Source organism: Brassica rapa, chromosome A10 (genome assembly GCF_000309985.2).
Source record: "Brassica rapa cultivar Chiifu-401-42 chromosome A10, CAAS_Brap_v3.01, whole genome shotgun sequence".
Classification (NCBI taxonomy): Eukaryota; Viridiplantae; Streptophyta; class Magnoliopsida; order Brassicales; family Brassicaceae; genus Brassica; species Brassica rapa.
The window spans coordinates 2,349,504-2,369,895 of NC_024804.2; the positions used below are offsets into that span (position 1 = coordinate 2,349,504).

The 20,392-nt window shown below is 33.1% G+C and overlaps 4 protein-coding genes across 7 annotated transcripts; 1 reads left to right on the plus strand and 3 right to left on the minus strand.

The window, feature by feature from the left end:
• Window positions 1-5,229: 5,229 nt before the first annotated feature.
• On the minus strand, window positions 5,230-9,731 carry LOC103844110 (cation/H(+) antiporter 23, chloroplastic). The gene is made up of 4 exons (XM_009120890.3): window positions 9,477-9,731; window positions 8,923-9,379; window positions 6,919-7,460; window positions 5,230-6,748 (listed from the first exon to the last, which is right to left on the minus strand). Exons 1-4 carry the CDS (start codon window positions 9,729-9,731, stop codon window positions 5,405-5,407), a joined length of 2,598 nt encoding a protein of 865 aa, XP_009119138.1. The 3' UTR covers window positions 5,230-5,404.
• Window positions 9,732-10,373: 642 nt separating this feature from the next.
• On the minus strand, window positions 10,374-13,014 carry LOC103844109. Of its 2 annotated transcripts, XM_009120887.3 has the most exons (3): window positions 12,663-13,013; window positions 11,655-12,147; window positions 10,374-11,577 (listed from the first exon to the last, which is right to left on the minus strand). In XM_009120887.3, the coding sequence occupies exons 1-3, from the start codon at window positions 12,889-12,891 to the stop codon at window positions 11,457-11,459; spliced, it is 843 nt and encodes a 280-aa protein (XP_009119135.2). In that variant the 5' UTR covers window positions 12,892-13,013; the 3' UTR covers window positions 10,374-11,456. The 2 variants fall into 2 exon arrangements, with proteins under 2 accessions (XP_009119135.2, XP_033137375.1); XM_033281484.1 differs by having other exon boundaries at window positions 11,655-13,014.
• Window positions 13,015-13,111: 97 nt separating this feature from the next.
• Window positions 13,112-15,620, plus strand: LOC103844108 (pentatricopeptide repeat-containing protein At1g05600). Of its 2 annotated transcripts, none has more exons than XR_004452228.1 (2): window positions 13,112-15,011; window positions 15,559-15,620. XR_004452228.1 is itself a non-coding variant. In XM_009120886.3 (2 exons), exon 2 carries the CDS (start codon window positions 13,420-13,422, stop codon window positions 14,935-14,937), a length of 1,518 nt encoding a protein of 505 aa, XP_009119134.2. In that variant the 5' UTR covers window positions 13,120-13,220; window positions 13,296-13,419; the 3' UTR covers window positions 14,938-15,048. The 2 variants fall into 2 exon arrangements, 1 of the variants encoding a protein (XP_009119134.2); XM_009120886.3 differs by lacking the exon at window positions 15,559-15,620 and having other exon boundaries at window positions 13,120-13,220; window positions 13,296-15,048.
• A 264-nt stretch (window positions 15,621-15,884) lies between these two features.
• LOC103844106 (inactive glucose-1-phosphate adenylyltransferase small subunit 2, chloroplastic) lies at window positions 15,885-20,329 on the minus strand. Of its 2 annotated transcripts, none has more exons than XM_009120885.3 (8): window positions 18,055-20,329; window positions 17,699-17,968; window positions 17,473-17,640; window positions 17,124-17,209; window positions 16,923-17,034; window positions 16,726-16,824; window positions 16,530-16,655; window positions 15,885-16,459 (listed from the first exon to the last, which is right to left on the minus strand). In XM_009120885.3, the coding sequence occupies exons 1-8, from the start codon at window positions 18,523-18,525 to the stop codon at window positions 16,343-16,345; spliced, it is 1,449 nt and encodes a 482-aa protein (XP_009119133.1). In that variant the 5' UTR covers window positions 18,526-20,329; the 3' UTR covers window positions 15,885-16,342. The 2 variants fall into 2 exon arrangements, with proteins under 2 accessions (XP_009119133.1, XP_009119132.1); XM_009120884.3 differs by having other exon boundaries at window positions 16,923-17,040.
• Between the last annotated feature and the right edge of the window lie 63 nt (window positions 20,330-20,392).

The window sequence follows — 20,392 nt, forward strand, 5'->3', positions numbered from 1 at the left end:
AAAAATTTTCATTTCTCAAATTTCTTGTATTTAAATATATAACTTTCCACTTAACTATTTTTTTTATTTTTAATAGATTGAATGATTAATAGATTTGGACATAACAGTTTCAATCTAAAAAGACATTAATTTGGTTATTGTTTTTAAATTTTGGATGTTACTTTTTGTTAATTGTTGAAATAAAAAGTTTGACATGCATTTTAAGTGAATAGCAAATCACCTTCTACGTAATTGTATGTATATCATATGAATTTAAAGTATGTGTAGTATCAATATAAATATTTTATATAAAATGAAGGATGTAAACTAGAAATATAAAGTTAATTATATATATGTTCGGTTATTTTCGGATATCCATTCGGGTTCGGATATTACCCGTTCGGATTCGGATATCCAATCTCTCCTAATTCAATACCCATTCGGATATTTTGCTACTTCGGTTCGGATTTCGGTTCGGATTTTTCGGATCGGGTTCGGATGCCACTTCGGATTTCGGGTAAAGTGCCCACCCCTAACTGCATATGTATTGTTCGAGTACAAAAATCAAACATAGGGTTTCGAGATCACTCACATTTTCTTTTGCTTCCTTGGTAAAATATATTTTGTAGAAGTTCTCTCTCTCTTTAACCCCTTTTAATGTTACCTTAAAGGCCTAAAAATCTAAAAATGCAGAAAATATCCCTTTTTTATCAAAATATCTTTGATCAAAATGCAGAAAATATCTTTAAGAAAGAAAAGGTTTTTGACAAAAAAAAAAAGAAAGAAAAGGTTTTGGTAAGAAGAGATCTTGTAGGATAGATTGATGGATTATGGTTAAAGACTTAATTAAAGTGGTCTTAGTCTTTGTAAATCTAAAGATAGAAAGGAGAGAAAGTCTTTTTAGCAGATTTATCGTGATTTAGAAACTTAACATATGAGTTGCTCAAAAGAAAAAGCAACTTAACATATGCATGCATACCTAGCTACCACCTTTGAAGAATATTATTTTGCATACATATACGCAGAATATTGTGTATCATACGATATTTTTAAAATATCCAACTTTTAGGTTTTACCATTAACACAAACCGGAAGATAAAAAGCATAAGCAAATCCCAATTATTTGAACTGTAGTCTAATAAGGGAATGTTGAGTCGCCTAGGGATAAGTAATATCCCCTGTATATTAAAAGAGAAGTCACTTTAGTGATTTCTGGTGACGTGTCGCTCATAGGTGAAGTTTCAATTTAATTGTTATAATTTGATTAGTCGATTGTTCTTAATTTTTATTTATTTAATTTAGATCTAAAAATTTAAAGTAAGTCTAAAATCATTTAACACCACTTGCCATATAATGTAAAGAATATTACAAATAACAATTTATGGAAACTAATTCTCGAAATTATAGAAAGATTAATAATGTTTTATTTATCACTTTCAATATTTATAAACTATAAAATATAATGAATGAAATTTTATATAAGATAATTATAATAGTTTTATACTTGATGAATTGTATTCGAATATAATTATATAATAACTATTTTAAATGTAACAAAATCTAAACATGTTTATTAATATTATTTTTAAATTATTTATCGTTGTTTAATGAATAACTTTATCGGAATTTTAAAATAACTTATGAATAGTTTAAATGTAAGTTACCTTATTTATTTCTTATTTATTTTGCAAAGTAACTTATGAATATTTTTTTTTTCTTGTGCAAGTTGCAAAATAACTTATAAATAGTTTAAATGTAAGTTACCTTATTTATTTTAAACATTTCTTGCCCAAGTTATTATCACATTTATTAAAATTTTAAATGCAAATTTACCTTAATGTTTCTAAATTCTAAATTCGTTTGTAATGACTTACCTTATTACAATATAAAATTCCCGGTGAAATAGTTAATAGGAAGATAACTTTCTTTAATCTATTTCAATATTTATTGTGAAAAACAAATATAGCAACGCCATTTATTTTTGAAAGGTCGACAATATAAAGTTGCCTTATTGAGAATAAGCATTTATTGCGCAACTTAGTATCACATTAATTCGACTTTTAAATCTTTCTAAATTGTTAATTCATTTTTAAAGGCTTACCTTGTTTTAAATATGCATTATTTGCACAAGTTCTTATATATATTAAATTCAAACCAGCTTATGACAATGTAGAGTTAATATCTTTCTTTAATCTATTTCAATATTTATTACGGAAAATAAATATTCAAACGTCATTTATTATGAAAAGTCGACTATATATAAAGATACTCCCAAGGTCTTACATACAATACAATACAGTGTTGTGAAGATATCAAATTTTTTTAAACAGTATGGCAATAGTGCAAGCTCCCAAAAACCGAGTATCTTTTATCAGGCAATTAAAACCATGTAAAGATACATGACATGTTCAGGTTAGGATTCTTCACTTGTGTAGAAATTACAACAAAGATTCCGGAAACACCATCGAAATGGTTTTCGTTGATAAAGAAGTAAGTAGATTACTACATTTTTACAACTCATAATCGTCTTTAGTCTTTTGTTCTCAATCCAACTCATATAACTTTATCTTATCTTCGTGTAGGGGACAAGAATTCATACTTCAGTTGGTGAACAGCTCATCAAACAATTTGAAGGGAAACTAACCGAGGGCGATGCGTCCAGTTATTCAAATTGTACGATGCTATTGGTGATTATCGAACAACTGCGCATCCGTACAAAATTGGCTTCTTTCAAACAAATTTTATTGGAACAGCTGATGAATTTCTGAGTGAAGTTCCGGAGAAGTATTTTGCGGATGCGCGGTATGTCAATTTAATATTTCGACTATTTCAATTTAATATTTCGACTATTTTGCGGATGCGCGGTATACCTTCACAGCTTACGAATCAAGTATTTCGACTATTTCGATGACGGTATGTTAATTTAATATTATTTTCTGTTCAATAAAATTTAGAAACTTATAGATCTATCAAATAATGTTAACCCGTCCAAATGCTTACAAAATTTAAGAAATTTTTTGCAGGTTTCTAATGGATTTTGTTTTCTTTATCGAGAATTGTACTTCATAATTTATATTATTTATGGATAATATTTTCAATTTTATTATATTTTCTTTTAATATGTCTAAATAAATTTTTCGATATTATTTATGTAAAAATAATATTATTCACCTAAAATAAAGAATTACAACACATATACAATAAAATTCTAATTAATGATAATATAAAATCTGTTACTTCTAAAACTATGCATTATTTATTCCATATTTTGAAAGAGAAGTCACTTTAGTGATTTCTGGTGACGTGTCGCTCATAGGTGAAGTTTCAAAAAATTGTTATAATTTGATTGGTCGATTGTTTTTAATTTTTATTTATTTAATTTAGATCTACAAATTTAAGGTAAGTCTAAAATCATTTAACATCACGTGCCATATAATCTAAAAAATATTACAAATAACAATTTATGGAAACCAATTCTCTAAATTATAGAAAGATTAATAATGTTTTATTTATTACTTTCAATATTTATAAACTATAAAATATAATGAACGAAATTTTATATAAGATAATTATAATAGTTGTATACTCTACTTGATGAATTGTATTCGAATATAGTTATATAATAACTATTTTAAATATAACAAAATCCACATTTTTATTAATATTATTTTTAAATTATTTATCGTTGTTTAAAGAATAAATTTATCAGAATTTTAAAATAATTTATAAAATGTTATAAATTATTTATAAGAATATAAACCTACTACATATTGATTGAGAAGTCATATAAGTGATTTTTTTATTACGTGTCGATCATAAATGAACTCTTCAAATTGTTATAATTTGATTGGCCGATGATTTGAGGATTTAATTTATTATAATTATATCTAAAAGGGAAAGATAATTCAATTACCACTTTCCAAATAATCTACATAATTTTAGAAATAATTATTTATGGTAACTAATTGTTGAAACTATGAAAGAGTAATAATGTGATCAATTTTTTTTATATATTTATAAATTACATAAAATAAGAAACAAAAAATGTTTATTTGAATTGATATAATGATTTTATATACGTATAGAAAGCCTTATATTTGTATATAAAGTATCATAATAACTATTAATGTCTAATAAATTCTATGCATGCTTTATAAATCATTTATTAAATTATAAATAAATTTATAAAACTATAAAATTATTTATATTGGTTTATCATATGTTTTAAATTATAATAAGAGGTTCTATATGTTCTTTGGGAATGTGAACTATATCATCATTTTTTTTTCTTCAGCTCTTTTCCTATTGCACATGTCGTTTTCTGATTTGATATGTGCAAGGTCCAAAGTAACTTTTGAATAGTTTAAATGTAAGTTACCTTATTTATTTTAAACATTTTTTGTCCAAGTTATTATCACATTTATTGCACTTTTAAATGCCAATTTACCTTAATGTTTCTAATTTCTTAATTCGTTTGTAATGACTTACCTTATTACAATATAAAATCCCTCTAAAGTTTTCTTCTTAAACACACAAATTATTTTGGAACGTTGCAATTATACATATACACAATAACTGCCTCTTGATACTGAAGTTATTTTGTTCATTCTCATCCATGTCAAATATTGAGTACCAGCTTTTTCTCCATGACTGATGCTTTCTCGCAAAGACGGTGGTATTAAAATGTAAAATCTGTTACTTCTAAAACTATACACTATTTATTCTATATTTTGAATTTTGTTATGTCCGCACAGGGTGCGGACCGGTCACCTAGTTAGATGATAAACTAAAAAATATATTTTCCTTAGAAAAGGAACAAATAAAATAATAAAAATGAAGATATAAGAACTAGGACGACAAAATACTATCTCATTTGAAGTGTTTCAAGGAAAAAACAAACCATCTCATTCGAAGTTTTATGAACTATCCCTTTAGGCCTTTAACATGTATTTATATGTACACTATTTTCTTTCTAGTAGTATTCATACTTTTCTGGTATTCTGTTCAGTTTGAGACTTTGAATTGAGCTAGTCCTTCAGGAAAGATTGTTGTTATTTCTCATAATATTTTTCTTGTATTCTGACTTTCTATAAGTGCTACCATGAGGAAGATCATATATATACGTTAATAAATCATCAATATACATCTTTCCAGAAACAAATTCTTAGAAAGCAGTAAATAACCTTGTCACGTAAGACTAGCTAGTTTGAACAATAATTAATACCATTATATCCGAGATAAGAATTCACAAAACGGATTGAACAAAAATATTATTTTCAAGCAAATTAAATTAATCGTTTCACAATGAGAAATTTCGAATTCTCCAAACTGAATACAATTACACTTTTCAAGATCCTTCACATTCATTCTGGCTAATTAAATACAAGCATAGTTTCAAAGAGCATATATGTATAATACAACTCCATTACCTGTGAATTCCATAGTGGTGCTCCTCTTCTTCATCATCCCCATCTTCTTCGTACATAGACTTCATAAATGGCTCATCATCATGAGTCTTCTTTGGCACAATTCCAATAGCTTCTTGATTGTTACCGACACCTCCAGCCATCGCTCCAACAGCTGTTGTTGCGGCGGCTGCTGCTGCGGCTTGTCTGTTAACGGCAGAGAATTGTTGAATGACTAGAACCGAAGCGTGCATTGTGAAATTGGACGAAGCTAATGTGTCCCCTATTGTCCCTAGCTCAGGACTACTGCTCCAGTCGTTTAAACCTGCGGTCACGGGAGAATCTGAGTTGTACCCTCTTCCGACGACGTAAAGATCATACGAGTTATTGTCTTCCATTTCTCTGATCGTAGATATCGTGTCTTGACCATCATTAACCACCTTTTCGATATATTTCACGGAAGAATCGTTCATAGTCTTGAAGTTGAACTCATAGATGCACTCGTCGTCGACTTGTTTCTCCCTCTCGTACTCGGCCGCAACTTTCCCGGCCGAGACTAGAGCTTCGCGTCCCGGGACGAATCTTACTACTGTGAGATTGATCTGGTGTTGTCCGACCATCCGCCATGCGTATGATAACGCCTCACGGTCGTCTGGACCTCCCACAAAGAGCATTGCCACTCCTCTCTTGTTGGGTTCGCCATGGAACGACTCGGAACGGACCATGGCCATGCCACGGTCGACTAAAATCCCGACAGAGCAAGGTGCATGGTTCAAAACGTTTTGGTTAATGTCGGCGTGAGACGAGTTTCCTTCTCCCATCCGACCGTCTGGTGTCAAGTGTTTGTGGTAAGGCAATATGATGAAACAAACTCGCTTGTCCTCAGCTAAAGCGCATATGTCTTCGTGCATGGTCGCGTAAGGAGAAACTGCGGTGATGGTCTGAACCATCATAGCGTCGTTGTTCACTTCCATAGCTTCGAAGCTCTCAGCTATTTGGTCGGATTCTGCTCTGACTCTGTCCGAGAAGTTAGCTTTAGGTTTGTTTTCGTCGTTCATGATTAGCAATGAGGCAGTGGTTCGACCAGTGAGCTCCACGAGGTGAATGGCGAAGACATTGAGAGGTGATTGTTTGGTGGGGTTTGAGACTTGTAAGAGGTTGGTGACCCCTGAGACGTTAGGGAGAATATGGACGCAAGCTAAGACGCGGAACTCTGTTTCTCCTTTGATCTTTTGGACCGTTCGGTGCTTGTAATGAACCAGCCTTTTCTTGGGCTTGTATGCAACTGCAAGAAGTGGCTCGACCACTAGTGACATTACTAGAAGTGCGATCGTCATATGAGTGTACATTGGACTATCCAGTGCCTAACAATTTAACACAAAAAAAATTAGACAATGTTTCAAAATAAAATATAGTCTACTATAGTGCACGATAATGCGTGTAAATAATAAACGATAAATATAATTATACTAATTCTCTATCATTCATATATTATTTGTAGACCCAATAAGTAGCATATGGTTTTGGTTAATACCTTGGTATCACGACCAGCATTAAGGACGACAAGTGATAAGGTTCCCTTGGTATTCATAAGAGCTCCGATAGCAAGAGCGTCACGAGTAGGCATTTGCATGAATAAAGAGACGACCACAGTGGTCACGATCTTTACTAAGAATGAAGAGCAAATGACCAAAACCAATATAAACTTGTCAGTGAACCTGAGCATGTAACCAATATCAGCTCGTAACCCACAAATGATATAGAAGAGAGGCATGAGTATTCCGGAGAGGAAGTCATGAAGCTTCTCCTCAATCATGTTACGTATGATGTGGTCGTGCGGGATGGAGAGACCGAACAGGAAGGCCCCCGTTATGGAGTGGACCCCGCATGCGTCCGTGATCAGCCCACACAGGACCACACCTCCTAAAATGAACCAAACGTGGGTGTCTCCAACTTGACCTGCCTTTACGGTTTTGGCGAAGATCCATGTAATTCCGGGACGGATCACGTAGATGCAAAGGAGGACGAATATGAAAGTGGTGAGAATCACCCACGGCATCATTTGGTTCCATGTCCCTTTTGTAAAAAAAAAAAAACAATCATAAATCTTGCATTAAGTACAATATCTTATATATTAAAACAGAAATCATGACTTCTTTTCATGTGTGATTTTTTTAGTTTGGACTATTCTTAAAAAATATCATATTTAACATAAATTCATTATTATATCTTTAAATATCTTTATCTTTTTATTTGAAATACAAATGAATCTATTTAAAATATTCTAACAAAATCTTTTTAAAATCTTCTTAAAATCTTTTTAAATTTATTTTCAAAAATTAGTTAGTTTTAATTTAAATTATCATAAAATATAATTAGAAATTAAAATTGAATATAGTTTTGGTTTATAAACAAAAATTTAAATAAAATGAAATTAATTAATTTCACAAATACATTTATTAATAATTTTAAAAGATTTTGTTAGAAATAAATATTTATATTTATATTTATTTAATTTTTTTCAAAAAAAATTTCTAATAAAATAAAAATCATGATTTTTTTATGAGTGATATTTTTATTTGGACCATCATTTAAATTTTATATTAAATGTATATCACTAATGCTAATATACATAATATTTTTAACTACTTTAATCATAATATCTTTTATATCTTTTAATTAAAAAAAAATTCTAACAAATCTCTTGAAAAAGATTATAATAAGATCTTAATTGTCATAAATTGAATATAAATATTTTCAACTAATTTTGTAATTAATAATGAAATGTTACTAAAAGAATAAAATTATATCCTATTTTATCAATTTTATAATAATATCTATCATTTTAAAATAAAAATGTTATATTGAACAAAATATGATAAAATTATTTTAAATTGATAAGTTAACATATTTTACTTTCATAAATATGAAATATTTATGCTAAAAATATAATATGTTGGTAGAACGGGTTAATATTAGTAAACTATATAATACATGTATAAAATTTAACTTATCTTAAACTTTTTAAAATACAGTAATTTATTATTCAAAATCAATAAACATTAAAAAAATACTAAAAAAATCTAGCGATTTGAATTACGGATCATAATTATAATAAATTAAATACAAAATTATTTTCATATATGTTGTTTCATGCACTAAAAATTTTAGTTTAGTAATCAAACGCAAATTCAATAAGACAAATATATAATAAGCAACATATATATGTGATGATTTTAATTTACAGCATGAAAACGATAAAATTATTATATTTGGTATAATTATACAAACATTTAAATATGTGAGTAACATTAAAAATATATAATAATTATGTAAAACAAATATCTATATATATAAATGTGAAAATATATACCCGCACGGTTGTGCGGGTGGAAATCTAGTAACTACTTTTAAAATATAACATCATAAACAACAATCATAAATCTCGCAAGTTTTCGTTATATAACTACTTTTTAAATATAAAACATAATTATCTATTGGATTCATTCTATATCCGGTTAAGAGAATATTAATTTACCTGCTTTGTTAAAAGAAGCGAAGGCGAAAACAAGGAGAACCCAAGTGCACAAATCAGTGATAATGGCTGCACACATAGCCGTACGGCCCATGTCGGACCGCAACAGCTTGAGATCCGCAAGGACCCTAGCGAGGTCAGGGAAGTTGGTACAGGCCAGCGCAAGGGACCAAAAGACACAGCCAGACGTGATCTTCTCTGGGTCACCATTTCCAGGAAGGTAGTAAAGGAAGACACCAACGGGTAAGGCAATGAGAAGTCCAGCAAAGGCGATGATGACCGGTTTGGCCTCAGTGATCCGCACCATCCTCAAATCCATCCCAAGACCAAGAAGGAAAATATTGTAGACAAGAGCTAAGTTTGCGAATGTCTCAAGAACCATTGTGAATCTGTAGGGGAATACATGCTGGACTATAAACTCTGAGTTCCCAAGCACACTTGGGCTAAACAATAACCCACACTGCAACAAATATAAATCACAAAAACACAAATTAAATTACGTAATTGCTAAGAGAGCAATAAAACACCAAAAAATAATAATTATGTAGCATACGCACGAGGATCTGAGCTACAAAAGGAGGAAGATAAAGAGGTCGGGTTAGATAGTAGATGACGCGGTAGCTAAGGTTAGCTACAAAAAGCTGCGTGATGAAGAAGGGCAGGGAAGAGGCGAGCGTGCTTCCGCTCTCCCATCCCTTTTGTTCTCTCTTCTCAAAGAGAAGAGATTGATCATAACACACAATTTTTCCAAAACGAGATACGTCAATCTCATAGGCAGTGTTCGTCGTACTATTAGGGAGTCCTGAAGTCATCTTGTCTCAGGATGGCTTCTCGGAATCCCCTAAAGACGACGGTACTCTCCGCCTGAGGCCCCAACGTATTTTTTTTTCCTAAACCCAACGTTTTAGCTCATATATAGATATATAGGTGTCAACTGCATGAAACAGCTAAAATAACAACCTCATTTTCTACGTTCTTTCTTTCAAACGCGATGGCTAATTATAGCTGATGCTATTAGTTGTCATTGGGGAGATGATTGACCACTCGTTTTAAAATGTTTTTTCTTCTTCTTTTAAAATTGGACTTAGCAGAATTATTAAAAGGTTTAAACGGCTGGTTGTAAACAAACACTTGATGCAACAAATTCTTTTCTGAGTCTTAATTGTGTAACACACTTACAGTTACAATTCTGGTCTTATTTGGTAACGAATCGTCTTAATTTAGTTTAACATGCTGAGAGCTACATTACGATTACTAATCTATGAGTGAAAATCGTTCTAGATCACATACAATGTTGTGTTAGGCAAATTCAGGCCCTGATCTGAGGGCATACGAAAGAAACATTGGTATGGGGCCCACAATTGAAAAAAACAAATATATAAAATTATTATTTTGCATATTTTATATATTATATTTAAAGGGTTTATGTAAGAAAAACAAATAAATCAATTAACTTAATGTAAAAAGGTATTATAATAGGTTATTTTCAAAAGATTATGTAAGTATCATAGTAAATATTTTTTTAATTTTTTTTTAAATTTTATGATATGATATTTAAAATATTTTTTTTATTTTTGTATAGGGCCTCGAAAATTTCAGAACCGGCTCTGGGCAAATTCTTTGTTTAAACTTTTGGGTAACAAAATAATGAAAATGTCTAATTTTACACAATTGAATTAATAAAAATTGGAAACAAGTTACATTACAATTAAAGTTTGTTAAATAAAATAAAATGCTAACAAAGTTTAATGATAAAATACGAGTCCAATATATAATTTGGTAACAAAAGTTAAAGAAGAATCTTTTGTTGATAAATTTCCTTAATTGTTATTTGACTAGCAGAATATAACTTCTTCTTCTTCTTTTTTTGCTTTTGGCACTAAGAGCATATGCAATGGTGTGCTCCACCAATGAGTCCTTAGCATTATTTTATTTATATTTTTTTTTTTTTGAATAGTTAAGGATTAGAATAAAAAATGTTCGTCCAATGGTGTGTCTGAAGATGGAGTCCTTAGCAAAAAAAAAAAAAATTAAATTGAAATTTTATTAATTGCATAACTAAAAATAAAGATACAATGAAAGTAAAAGATACACAAATTATTAATCTTCATCACCAAGCAGGTTCGGGAGACTCAAGGTCAACTGAACATTGACTATACAAAAGATTAACATACCCAGTTGTATGATTCATGTTTAGAGGATGGTCTGCGTCACTCTATTAACAACACAGGCCCTTAAGTAAGCGAAGTAGATGTAAAAAATATTTATGGTCGGCGTACTTTGGCAGATAGAAAGTAAACTAGCATTTAAAACCTAATAAGCATTTAAGCACTAGCACCAATCAAATCATCCTAATAAGTTCTCTACTGCTAACTTTTAAAACCTATCAAATCTAAGGAGTTATAGGAAGCAAACTACCATTAAATCATCCTAATAAGTTCTCTACTGCTAACTCTTAAAACCTATCAAATCTAAGGAGTTAGGAAGCAAACTACCATTAAATCATCCTAATATGTTTTTTTATTCAAAGACAATATCTAAACTATACGTAAACTAAAAAACAGTGAAGTGCTGGTTTTTATTAAGCACCAGCAAGATCGTACCTGGCAAGACAATCTCGAGTTCAGACGTTGTGGCTTAAATCCTCCAAAGCTCTTCCTGAAAACACATAACAGAAAAGAGTTACAAGTATTTTTTATTCAAATAAATTACCTAAACTAAGGATAGTAACTTACCAGCACAAAATCATGACTGTTATTACCATGACCAGTAGACAAACTCCCTTTGCAACCCCTGAATTCTTCTTACGTAACAAACCCACGGTCTTCTCTAGCTTTGCCACCTTCTGGTCAGTCTCAAAGAATTGATTCTTGAGCAGCCTGACTTGTCTCTGAAAGTCACGCATCTCCTCCATGATCGCCACATCCCACCACTTCCAAATGTGACAGTCTCCATCGTTAACGTTGACGCACGAGAAGTACCTTCTGCCTGGATCTCTACGAGTGTACGAAGTTTCAACAACTGGCTCAGCACCACAATAGCATGTCGTCGGGATGCCTTCATCTGCCTCAGGTTGCAGTGGGTACTGAACCGACTCTTCAATTGGGTAGCTACTCTCAGCTTCATCCGCGTAGGCTTCAGCTTCTGCTAAGAGTAGGGAGGTCATGTCAAACTCCGAAGATGAAGAAGGCTGGCTGTAGCTATAGTCTTGTCCCATGGTTGTTTGACCTGAAAAAAATAGATAATTTGTAAGCAAAGAAGAAGGATTATTAAAGAGCAATAAGACTACAGAGCAACGAAACAGAATAACGAGAACGAGAACTAATAAAACAAGATAGGCAACACTACAGAGGGCATCCAAGATTGAGTTTTCGAGTTCAACAGACAACAAGATTTGAATAATCAAACCATACAGATACGCAAACTAAAAACCAAACACATATAAACCGTAATAAGAAAACAAATAGACGTTCAAATCGATTGAAAACAAATTGGTCTTTCGAAACCGAAATCGAAACATGTTTAAGAACAAATACGAAGATCCCTTAGATTGAAACCGAGAACGTTTTGAATAAGTTGAACCCAAAAGAACCGGAAATCAATTGAAAACCCAAAATTTTTTTGAAACCCTAAATCGAAAGTATCCCCAAATCGATTGAAACGGAAACGAACCCTAAATTGAGACGATAACATCATAAAACCTACTTTAATCATTAAATCGACCACAGAAGACATCGGTTTACCTTGGATCTTCGTGGAAGAACACGATCGAGGATATCGCCTTTTCGTCGAGAGCTTTGTTTTTTTTTTCTCCGGCTTCGGTTGAATGAATTTTTTTTTTTCCAAAACGAAACACATATGCGACCCAGCCCTATCACCCTCCGCCACGTGCACAAGGATCAAGTCCTTCGACTCCTTATCTACGGACTCATCCTTAGTTATTTTAACCAAAATATTATTATAAAATTGCATAATCCATCGGTTTAACTGCTAAGGACTCCCAACGTGCCTCCGTTGCGGTTGGTCTAATCATGTCACATGTTTGAGAGAGGAAAGACGTTCATGGATTGTAATTTGTAAATGTCACACATTGAAGTCTAAAAGGGGAGGGGGGGGGGGGGGGGGGGGGGGGGGGGGGTTAAAGTTGAAGCCACACATTGAGTAATTAAAAAGTTACGGGGTTAAAGTTGAAAGCTACATTATTTACCGATTGCGACAAAAAAAGTCAATACTTTCTCTTCCAAATCCTTCGTTCTCTCACGAGACAGAACTCGAGTTACTGTAGTAGCCGAAATCTCCAGGTATGTCTGTCTAACCTCCCGATTCCTAAAGTCTCAAACTTTAACTTGTTACAATACTTTCTATGGCTAATTCAGTGGGAAGAAGTCAGAAAGCTTATCACTTTCAATTTGATTTGAGTGAAAAAATCAAATCTTTATCCTGAAAGTGGTTGTGAGTCGTTGAAGAAAAAAGTTTCGAGCTTTATCATCATCATCTACCATGAGCGTTAGATGGCCGAGAGTGTTAACCCCAACGCTTCTCTCTCAAATCCTAAAGAAGCAAAAGAGCCCCGTCACAGCGCTCCGTCTCTTCGACCAAGCGAAAGAGCGGTTCCCTAGCTACAACGGCCACAACGGCTCCGTCTACGCCGCCATGATCACCATCCTCGGCAAATCCAATCACCACATTCCTGAAATGAAGTATGTCATAGAGAAGATGAAGGAAGACTCTTGCGAGTGTAAAGACACGGTCTTTGCATCGGCTATTAAAACATTCTCCAGAGCTGGGAGGCTAAACGACGCCGTTTCTCTCTTCAAGAGCCTCCGCGAGTTCAACTGCGTGAACTGGACTCTTTCCTTTGATACTCTTATGCACGAGATGGTTAGAGAAGAGAAGCTCGAAGCTGCTTGTGGCTTATTCAGAGAGTATTGTTACGGGTGGGAGGTGAGTTCGAGAATCAATGCATTGAATCTGCTTATGAAGGTTCTCTGCCAGGCCAACCGGTCTGATCTTGCTTCCCACGTCTTCCAGGAGATGAACTACCAGGGATGTTATCCGGACAGGGAGAGCTACAGGGTTCTGATGAGAGGGTTTTGTCAAGAAGGGAAGCTTCACGACGCCACGCATCTGCTGTACTCCATGTTCTGGAGGATCTCTCAGAAAGGCTCGGGCGAGGACGTTGTGGTTTACAGGATGTTGTTGAACGCGTTGTGTGACGCTGGGGAGGTTGAGGAGGCTGTTGAGATTCTTGGTAAGATTCTGAGGAAAGGACTAAAAGCTCCGAAGAGATGTTACCATCATATCGAAGCTGGACACTGGGAAGGTACCAGTGAAAGTAGAGAACGAGTGAAGCGTTTGTTGACAGAGGCTTTGATCAGAGGAGCTATTCCCAGTTTGGAGAGCTATACCGCCATGGCTACCGATCTTTTCGAGGAAGGGAAGGTTGCTGAAGGCGAAGAAGTGCTTCTTGCGATGCGGAGGAGAGGCTTTGAGCCGACGCCTTTTATCTACAGCGCCAAGGTGAAGGCATTGTGTAGAGCCGGGAAGCTTGAAGAAGCGGTTTCTGTTATTAACAAGGAGATGATGGAAGGCCATTGCCTTCCAACTGTTGATGTGTACAACGTTCTTATAAGAGGCTTGTGCAACGAGGGAAAATCGGTAGAAGCTGTTGGATATCTCAAAGAGATGACTAAGCATGTTTCTTGCGTAGCGAATGAAGAAACATATCAAACTCTGGTGGATGGTTTGTGTGGGGATGGCAAGTTTGTGGAAGCGAGTCAGGTCATGGAAGAGATGTTGATTAAATCATTCTTCCCTGGTGTTGAAACTTACAGTGTGTTGATCAAAGGTCTTTGTGGTATGGAGCGGCGGTATGAAGCTGTGATGTGGTTGGAAGAAATGGTTAGTCAGGATATGGTACCGGAACCTTCTGTGTGGAAAGCTTTGGCTGAGTCTGTCTGCTTTGGGGCTGTTGATGTTCTTGAGATACTTGACCATCTCGTTAGTAGCAAATGTTAAATTTTACTCATTTTTATATATCAAGTGTAGTCGTAGGATAAAATTTTCCTTACTAAAATAGATGTGGTTTTAAGATGGTCAATTGTCAATAATAGCACCTTTTGAAGTTTATGTCTCAAAAATGACATTAGAAGAAGAAAGTCACAAAAATGACATTCATTAAAGGGTAAAGTATCCATAATACCCTTGGTTTAAAATTAAATAAACAAACAAAAATAAATAAAAATAAAAAAAATAAAAAAAAATAAAAATTTTTTTTTTTTATAGTTTCAGATTATATGTTTTCAGATTCGAAATTTTTATAATTTTTTTATAATTTTTTTTTTCGAAATTTTTTTTATTTTTTTTTAATTTTCTTTTTATAATTTAAAAATACTTTTTGAAACTGTTTTTAAAATTTTTATTTTTTATTTTAATATTTATTTTTTATAAAAATTTAAATCCTAATTCCAAAACCCCACCCCTCAACTCTAAACCCTAAGGTTTGGATTAATTAACCCAAAGGGTATAAGTGTATATTTACCTCTTTAATGAAACCTATTTTTGTGACTTTGAACCTTGAGTGCTACTTTGGAAACAAAAACTTGGTTTGGTGCTATTCTAGTCTTTTTCTCTTTTAAGATTTCAATGCAATTTATGTTATTAATTTATCTCTTGTACCTTTATATAAATTCATTTTTTTTAATAATTAAGTAAAGGTAGAAGCAGTGTTTTGAAATCCGGACTGGATTGGCCGGTCGGACCGTGACTCGGCCTTTTAACTTATTCCGAGTTGTACTAAAAACTCGATTTTAATTAAACCGGTAAACTTGGTTAAAACCGATGAAATTCGCTAAAACCAATGATGTGGTCCTATATTAAAATCTGGTCTTTTCAAATTCAAGTAATTTTTTTTAAACTGCAAATTTTTTAAAAGATTTCATAAAAAGATCATATTGTTTTTTAACTAACTAACTATCTATCAAAATAAATTATTTTTTTATTATTTTTGAAATCTTCATTTTATTTTCATATCATTTTAGATTCTAACATTGATATAAAAAAAATTTAAAAATAAATTTGTAGTTATATATATATATATATATAGTTACTTAATATAAAATTTAATCGAAAATTAAAATCCCGTTGAACTAGTTGGACCGGTCCGATCATTGATCTAGGTACAATACCGAGTAAACGTTCAGTACGATTTTCAAAACATTGGTAAAACTGAACATTTTTTTAATTTACCTAAAAAATTTAGAACGACAACTAATTTGAAACATGAAGCATAACCAGCGTTGCTCGATTTGTGAACTTAAGCAAGTTTGGTACATGTGTAAGATGATGAATTTTGCAAATCACATTTTAAAAGAATTTATTTTACATTGAAAAATGATGAATTTTGAAGAATGTGAAAAAAAGTTCAGATGATGGAGTCGTTTGGGATGACTGCGTTTCGAAGTATTACAATGATTCCTTCTCTTATGACATATCCTTCAGCTTCTCTGTTGCTTTCTTCAACATTGTCTCTGTTGATAATCTGTGAATCAAAAAGATATTAAAACTATGGAAACTGATTATTAGTTTTACTTAGCTTGAATGTTAGTTACCATAACGTTTTGTCCAATCCTAGCATTCTTATCTACAATGGCTCTTCTTATTCGACTCTTTGCACCAATCCCTATTCGAATCTCTGTCTTCTTCTCCTTCCCTTTTCTTCTCGCATCTACTTCCATCTGTAGACACATTAATGTAAGCTGGTCTCAGCTACTCAGTGTAGCTTGCGATCCAAGAAACCATGTTTACCTCATAGATGTTAGAACCAACGATGATTGAATCTTCTATAAGCACATCATCTGCGATTCGTGTTCTCATCCCCACCACTGATCCTCTGATGACACATTTCTATTCCATCAACCCCAAAATCACATACAACAAGAAGACATGAGCTTTTGATCAACACAATGGCTGCTAGGGTTTGAAGAAGGGTTTTGTAAAATTACATTAAGAATGCAACCGTCTCCGATGATACTGTCGGTTATTACAGCTTCACCCATTGAGCTTGGAGGCAAACACCGAGGCATTGTGTAAAGAGGACATTGTTTGTCGTAGAATCTGCAACTACAAAAAGAAGAAACTTTGACTTGAGTCACAAGTTTTCACATCTTAGAGTCATTAATATGTCTCACAAGGGTTTCCCCCACCTCTTAATGCTCTCCATGTTAGCTCTATAGTAAGCTCCAACGCTCTTCACATCTTCCCAATATCCATCAAACATATGAGCTTTCACCTGAATAAAAAAACAGAGGTCTTAAGACAAATATAGGCTATAATGTGTTTAGTTCGGTTCGGATTTTTGGTATGGTTTGGTTATAATATTTATTTTAAAAATGAATTAACCGATTATCGAACTGAATCGAAACAAAAACCAAAATTTTTTGAAACCCTACCTACCGAATCAAACCGAACTAACTGAAAATTTTGGTTTGGTTCGGTTCAAAATCTCAGACCTAAACGTAGCTTATGATTGGTTATTGTCTCTGTACCCTTTACCTTCATTCCATGAGAGATAGCACCAGGAATGATCTCACTGGCCATGTCTTTCGCTTGTACCAAACATTCTCTCAGAAGCTTCACCATCTGTTCTCTACCGATCACGTAAATCCCTGTGCTCGGAACATAGCAAGAAGAAGTTCCATCACTTCTTGTTCTGCTCTCAACCTGCAACTATTCACATTAGTCTCCATCTCATTAACGTTTATAGAGATATCTAACTTACGGAGATCGAATCTTGTTGACCCTTAAGGGGACTGATAGTGAATTTAGTGACGAGATTAGTGGAATCAACTTCCATTAAACCGAAGCCAGAGTCATGGTCTGTAGCAGAGCTTAACCCAACAATGGTTATATCAGCTTTGCTTCTTCTATGATCTTCTATTAGCGTATTGTAGTCCATTCTATAGAGATGATGTCCCGGAAGAACCAAGAACTCAGTCACTGGAAACTCCTCGAATACCCACAAGCACCTTCTAATCGCATCAGCAGACCCCTTTTTGTAACACACAGAGAAAACAAATGTTACTTAAGCAACACGCAACAGATCTAAAAACGGAGGAAGTTGATTTTTGACCTAACCTGAAACCATCCTTGATCTTCAAGGCTCTGATAAGCGGCGATGACTTCAACGAACCGGTCTTTTCCGAGTCCAAATCCACTGTAAGCTTTAGTGAGATGTGAATTGAGAGAAGTTGAATTAAACTGAGTGATTGCGTAGATCTTGGTGATGTCACTGTTGATGCAATTGCTGATGACTGAATCTATAAGCCTGTAGTTTGCTGCAATGGGAATAGCACCTTTGGATCTAGTTTTGGTCAGTGGATAAAGCTCAGAGTCTGGTCCTCCTCCGAACACAATGGCAGCAACACTTTGGTTCAAAGGAAGCTGCTGAGTGTTTGAAACAGAGAGGTTAGGGCATGAGTTTGGAACGAAGATCTGCTTCAAGTTATAGTTATGTCTCTCTTGGTTATGATTGCTACTCGATCTTATCATATGAAGATTGGTTATTTTAGTGGAATATGGAGAGTAAGAAGAAGAATAGATCTGCATTTTCGATTACAAGCAGATATGCTTCAAGAAATAAAGAAAATGGGTTCGAGGTTTGAGAATATAAGGTGTTTGGTTTTTGTATTGGAGATTGAAACGTGTGATGGTGGTTTGTGGTGAGAACCGCCCGACATTTTCTGTTTGCAGACATGATTTTTAGCTTTGCCCTTTGCTTGTGAAGCTATGTCTTCTGAAAACCTCTTTAACTTGTCCTGTCTCTTTACATTAGATTCCTACCTTCTTCTGCTTCTTTTTCTTTTTCGGTATTATAAAGATACCTCTAGCTAGTGCTAAATATATATAAAATATATCCGATCTAAGCTAATTACTTTATAAAAATGGAAGGACAGGAGAAAAGGATATCTAGGAAATGCTTGAAAAAAGAAACTTCAGAGGTTTTGAGGAATAGACTGAATAGTGCCATGCATCACATGAATCATGCATGTGGAAAAAACTATTTTATAGTCATTTATGGGAAACGAATAATATTGCCGAATATTTCTGAATAAGATTGGTCAGAACTGAATATAACGAAAGCAAGAATATAAATTATTTCGTTGGGTTCTCACTAATCCTACTTTTTGTTTTCAAACTATTCTCTCTAATCATACTTAAGGAGTTGTACAAACTTGAACCGCACAATTTCCTATCAATTTTCTTTTTCTGTGTGTATGAATTGTATACTACAAAAATCAATTGTGGTAAAAAAAAAATTTTAAAAGGATTAAAATATGTTCAGTTAAAAATCCAATAACAAAAAAAGAAAGAGCAAACAGTTTTTATTAAAGATTTTTAGAATCCTAAAATGATATTAAGGGCAAAAAATGGTAATAATATCAAGGATGGCGTGGATCCGAAGGTAAGCATGCTATGCCCTTGTAATCATTTGTATCTTTTTGTTTTTGTCAATCTTACAAATTAGGCTTTAGTTTTAAGAAGCTTGAAGCTTATTTAGCCTCCTTTAAAGTTTTCGTAGCAAATCAAACATACGTATAAATAAAATTATGTTTACGAATCAGATTAACGTATAAAATTAACATCTGTTTTTACTACGAATCATATCAACATACGTACAAAAAAAATATTATGGGGTTTACGGTTTCAACTTTTAGGGTTTGAAGTTGTATGGTTTCATGGCCAAGGACAAGGAGTCAGTAGATCTCCAAGTAAATAAGAATCAGATTAACATCTCAGTTTTAGTTTCTTAGATTAAATTATTAAACATTAGCAGTCAGTCAATAAACCAAGTACTATACCACTTTTCATGTTAAAGAACAAAGTCCTAGACTTTGTATACATCTTCATTAATTTGACTTCGTCGAATATTATGAACAAGGTTGCGAGATTCTACTGAATCGATGTCCGAGTATCAGAAAATTACTTTAAAAAAAAAAAGACAAATCTTGTGTATTTCAATGTCAACTTTGTTGTAAGACAAAAGCAGTTATATCATCAAAGAAAATTCAATGAACCTAAGCACCTAAAAATAATCTTATGAATAATTAAATTTATAATTTAGTGAATGAAGATGATTATTACCTAATTAGTAAAAAAAATATGATTACTAACTAAAACCCAAACAAAACACAGGAAAAATAATGACCTCAGAAAAAACTCAAACAGACCTACTTAGCCATCATTAGGTTTTCTCAAGGATCACAATTTAGATTTGCCTGAATCAGTGGAAGGCGGAAGAAGAATGAGAGCAAAATAGAGTTCACCACTGGAGTGAAAAGACCATAGGCGAATGTTATCTTTTTCTTGAAGGTTTATCTAATTTGACCAATTGATTCCACCCTGTAAGCAAATTACACATAGGACGGCCGGTCATGTCCCATATCCTCAGGTTCACCTCCCATGCATCTATGCA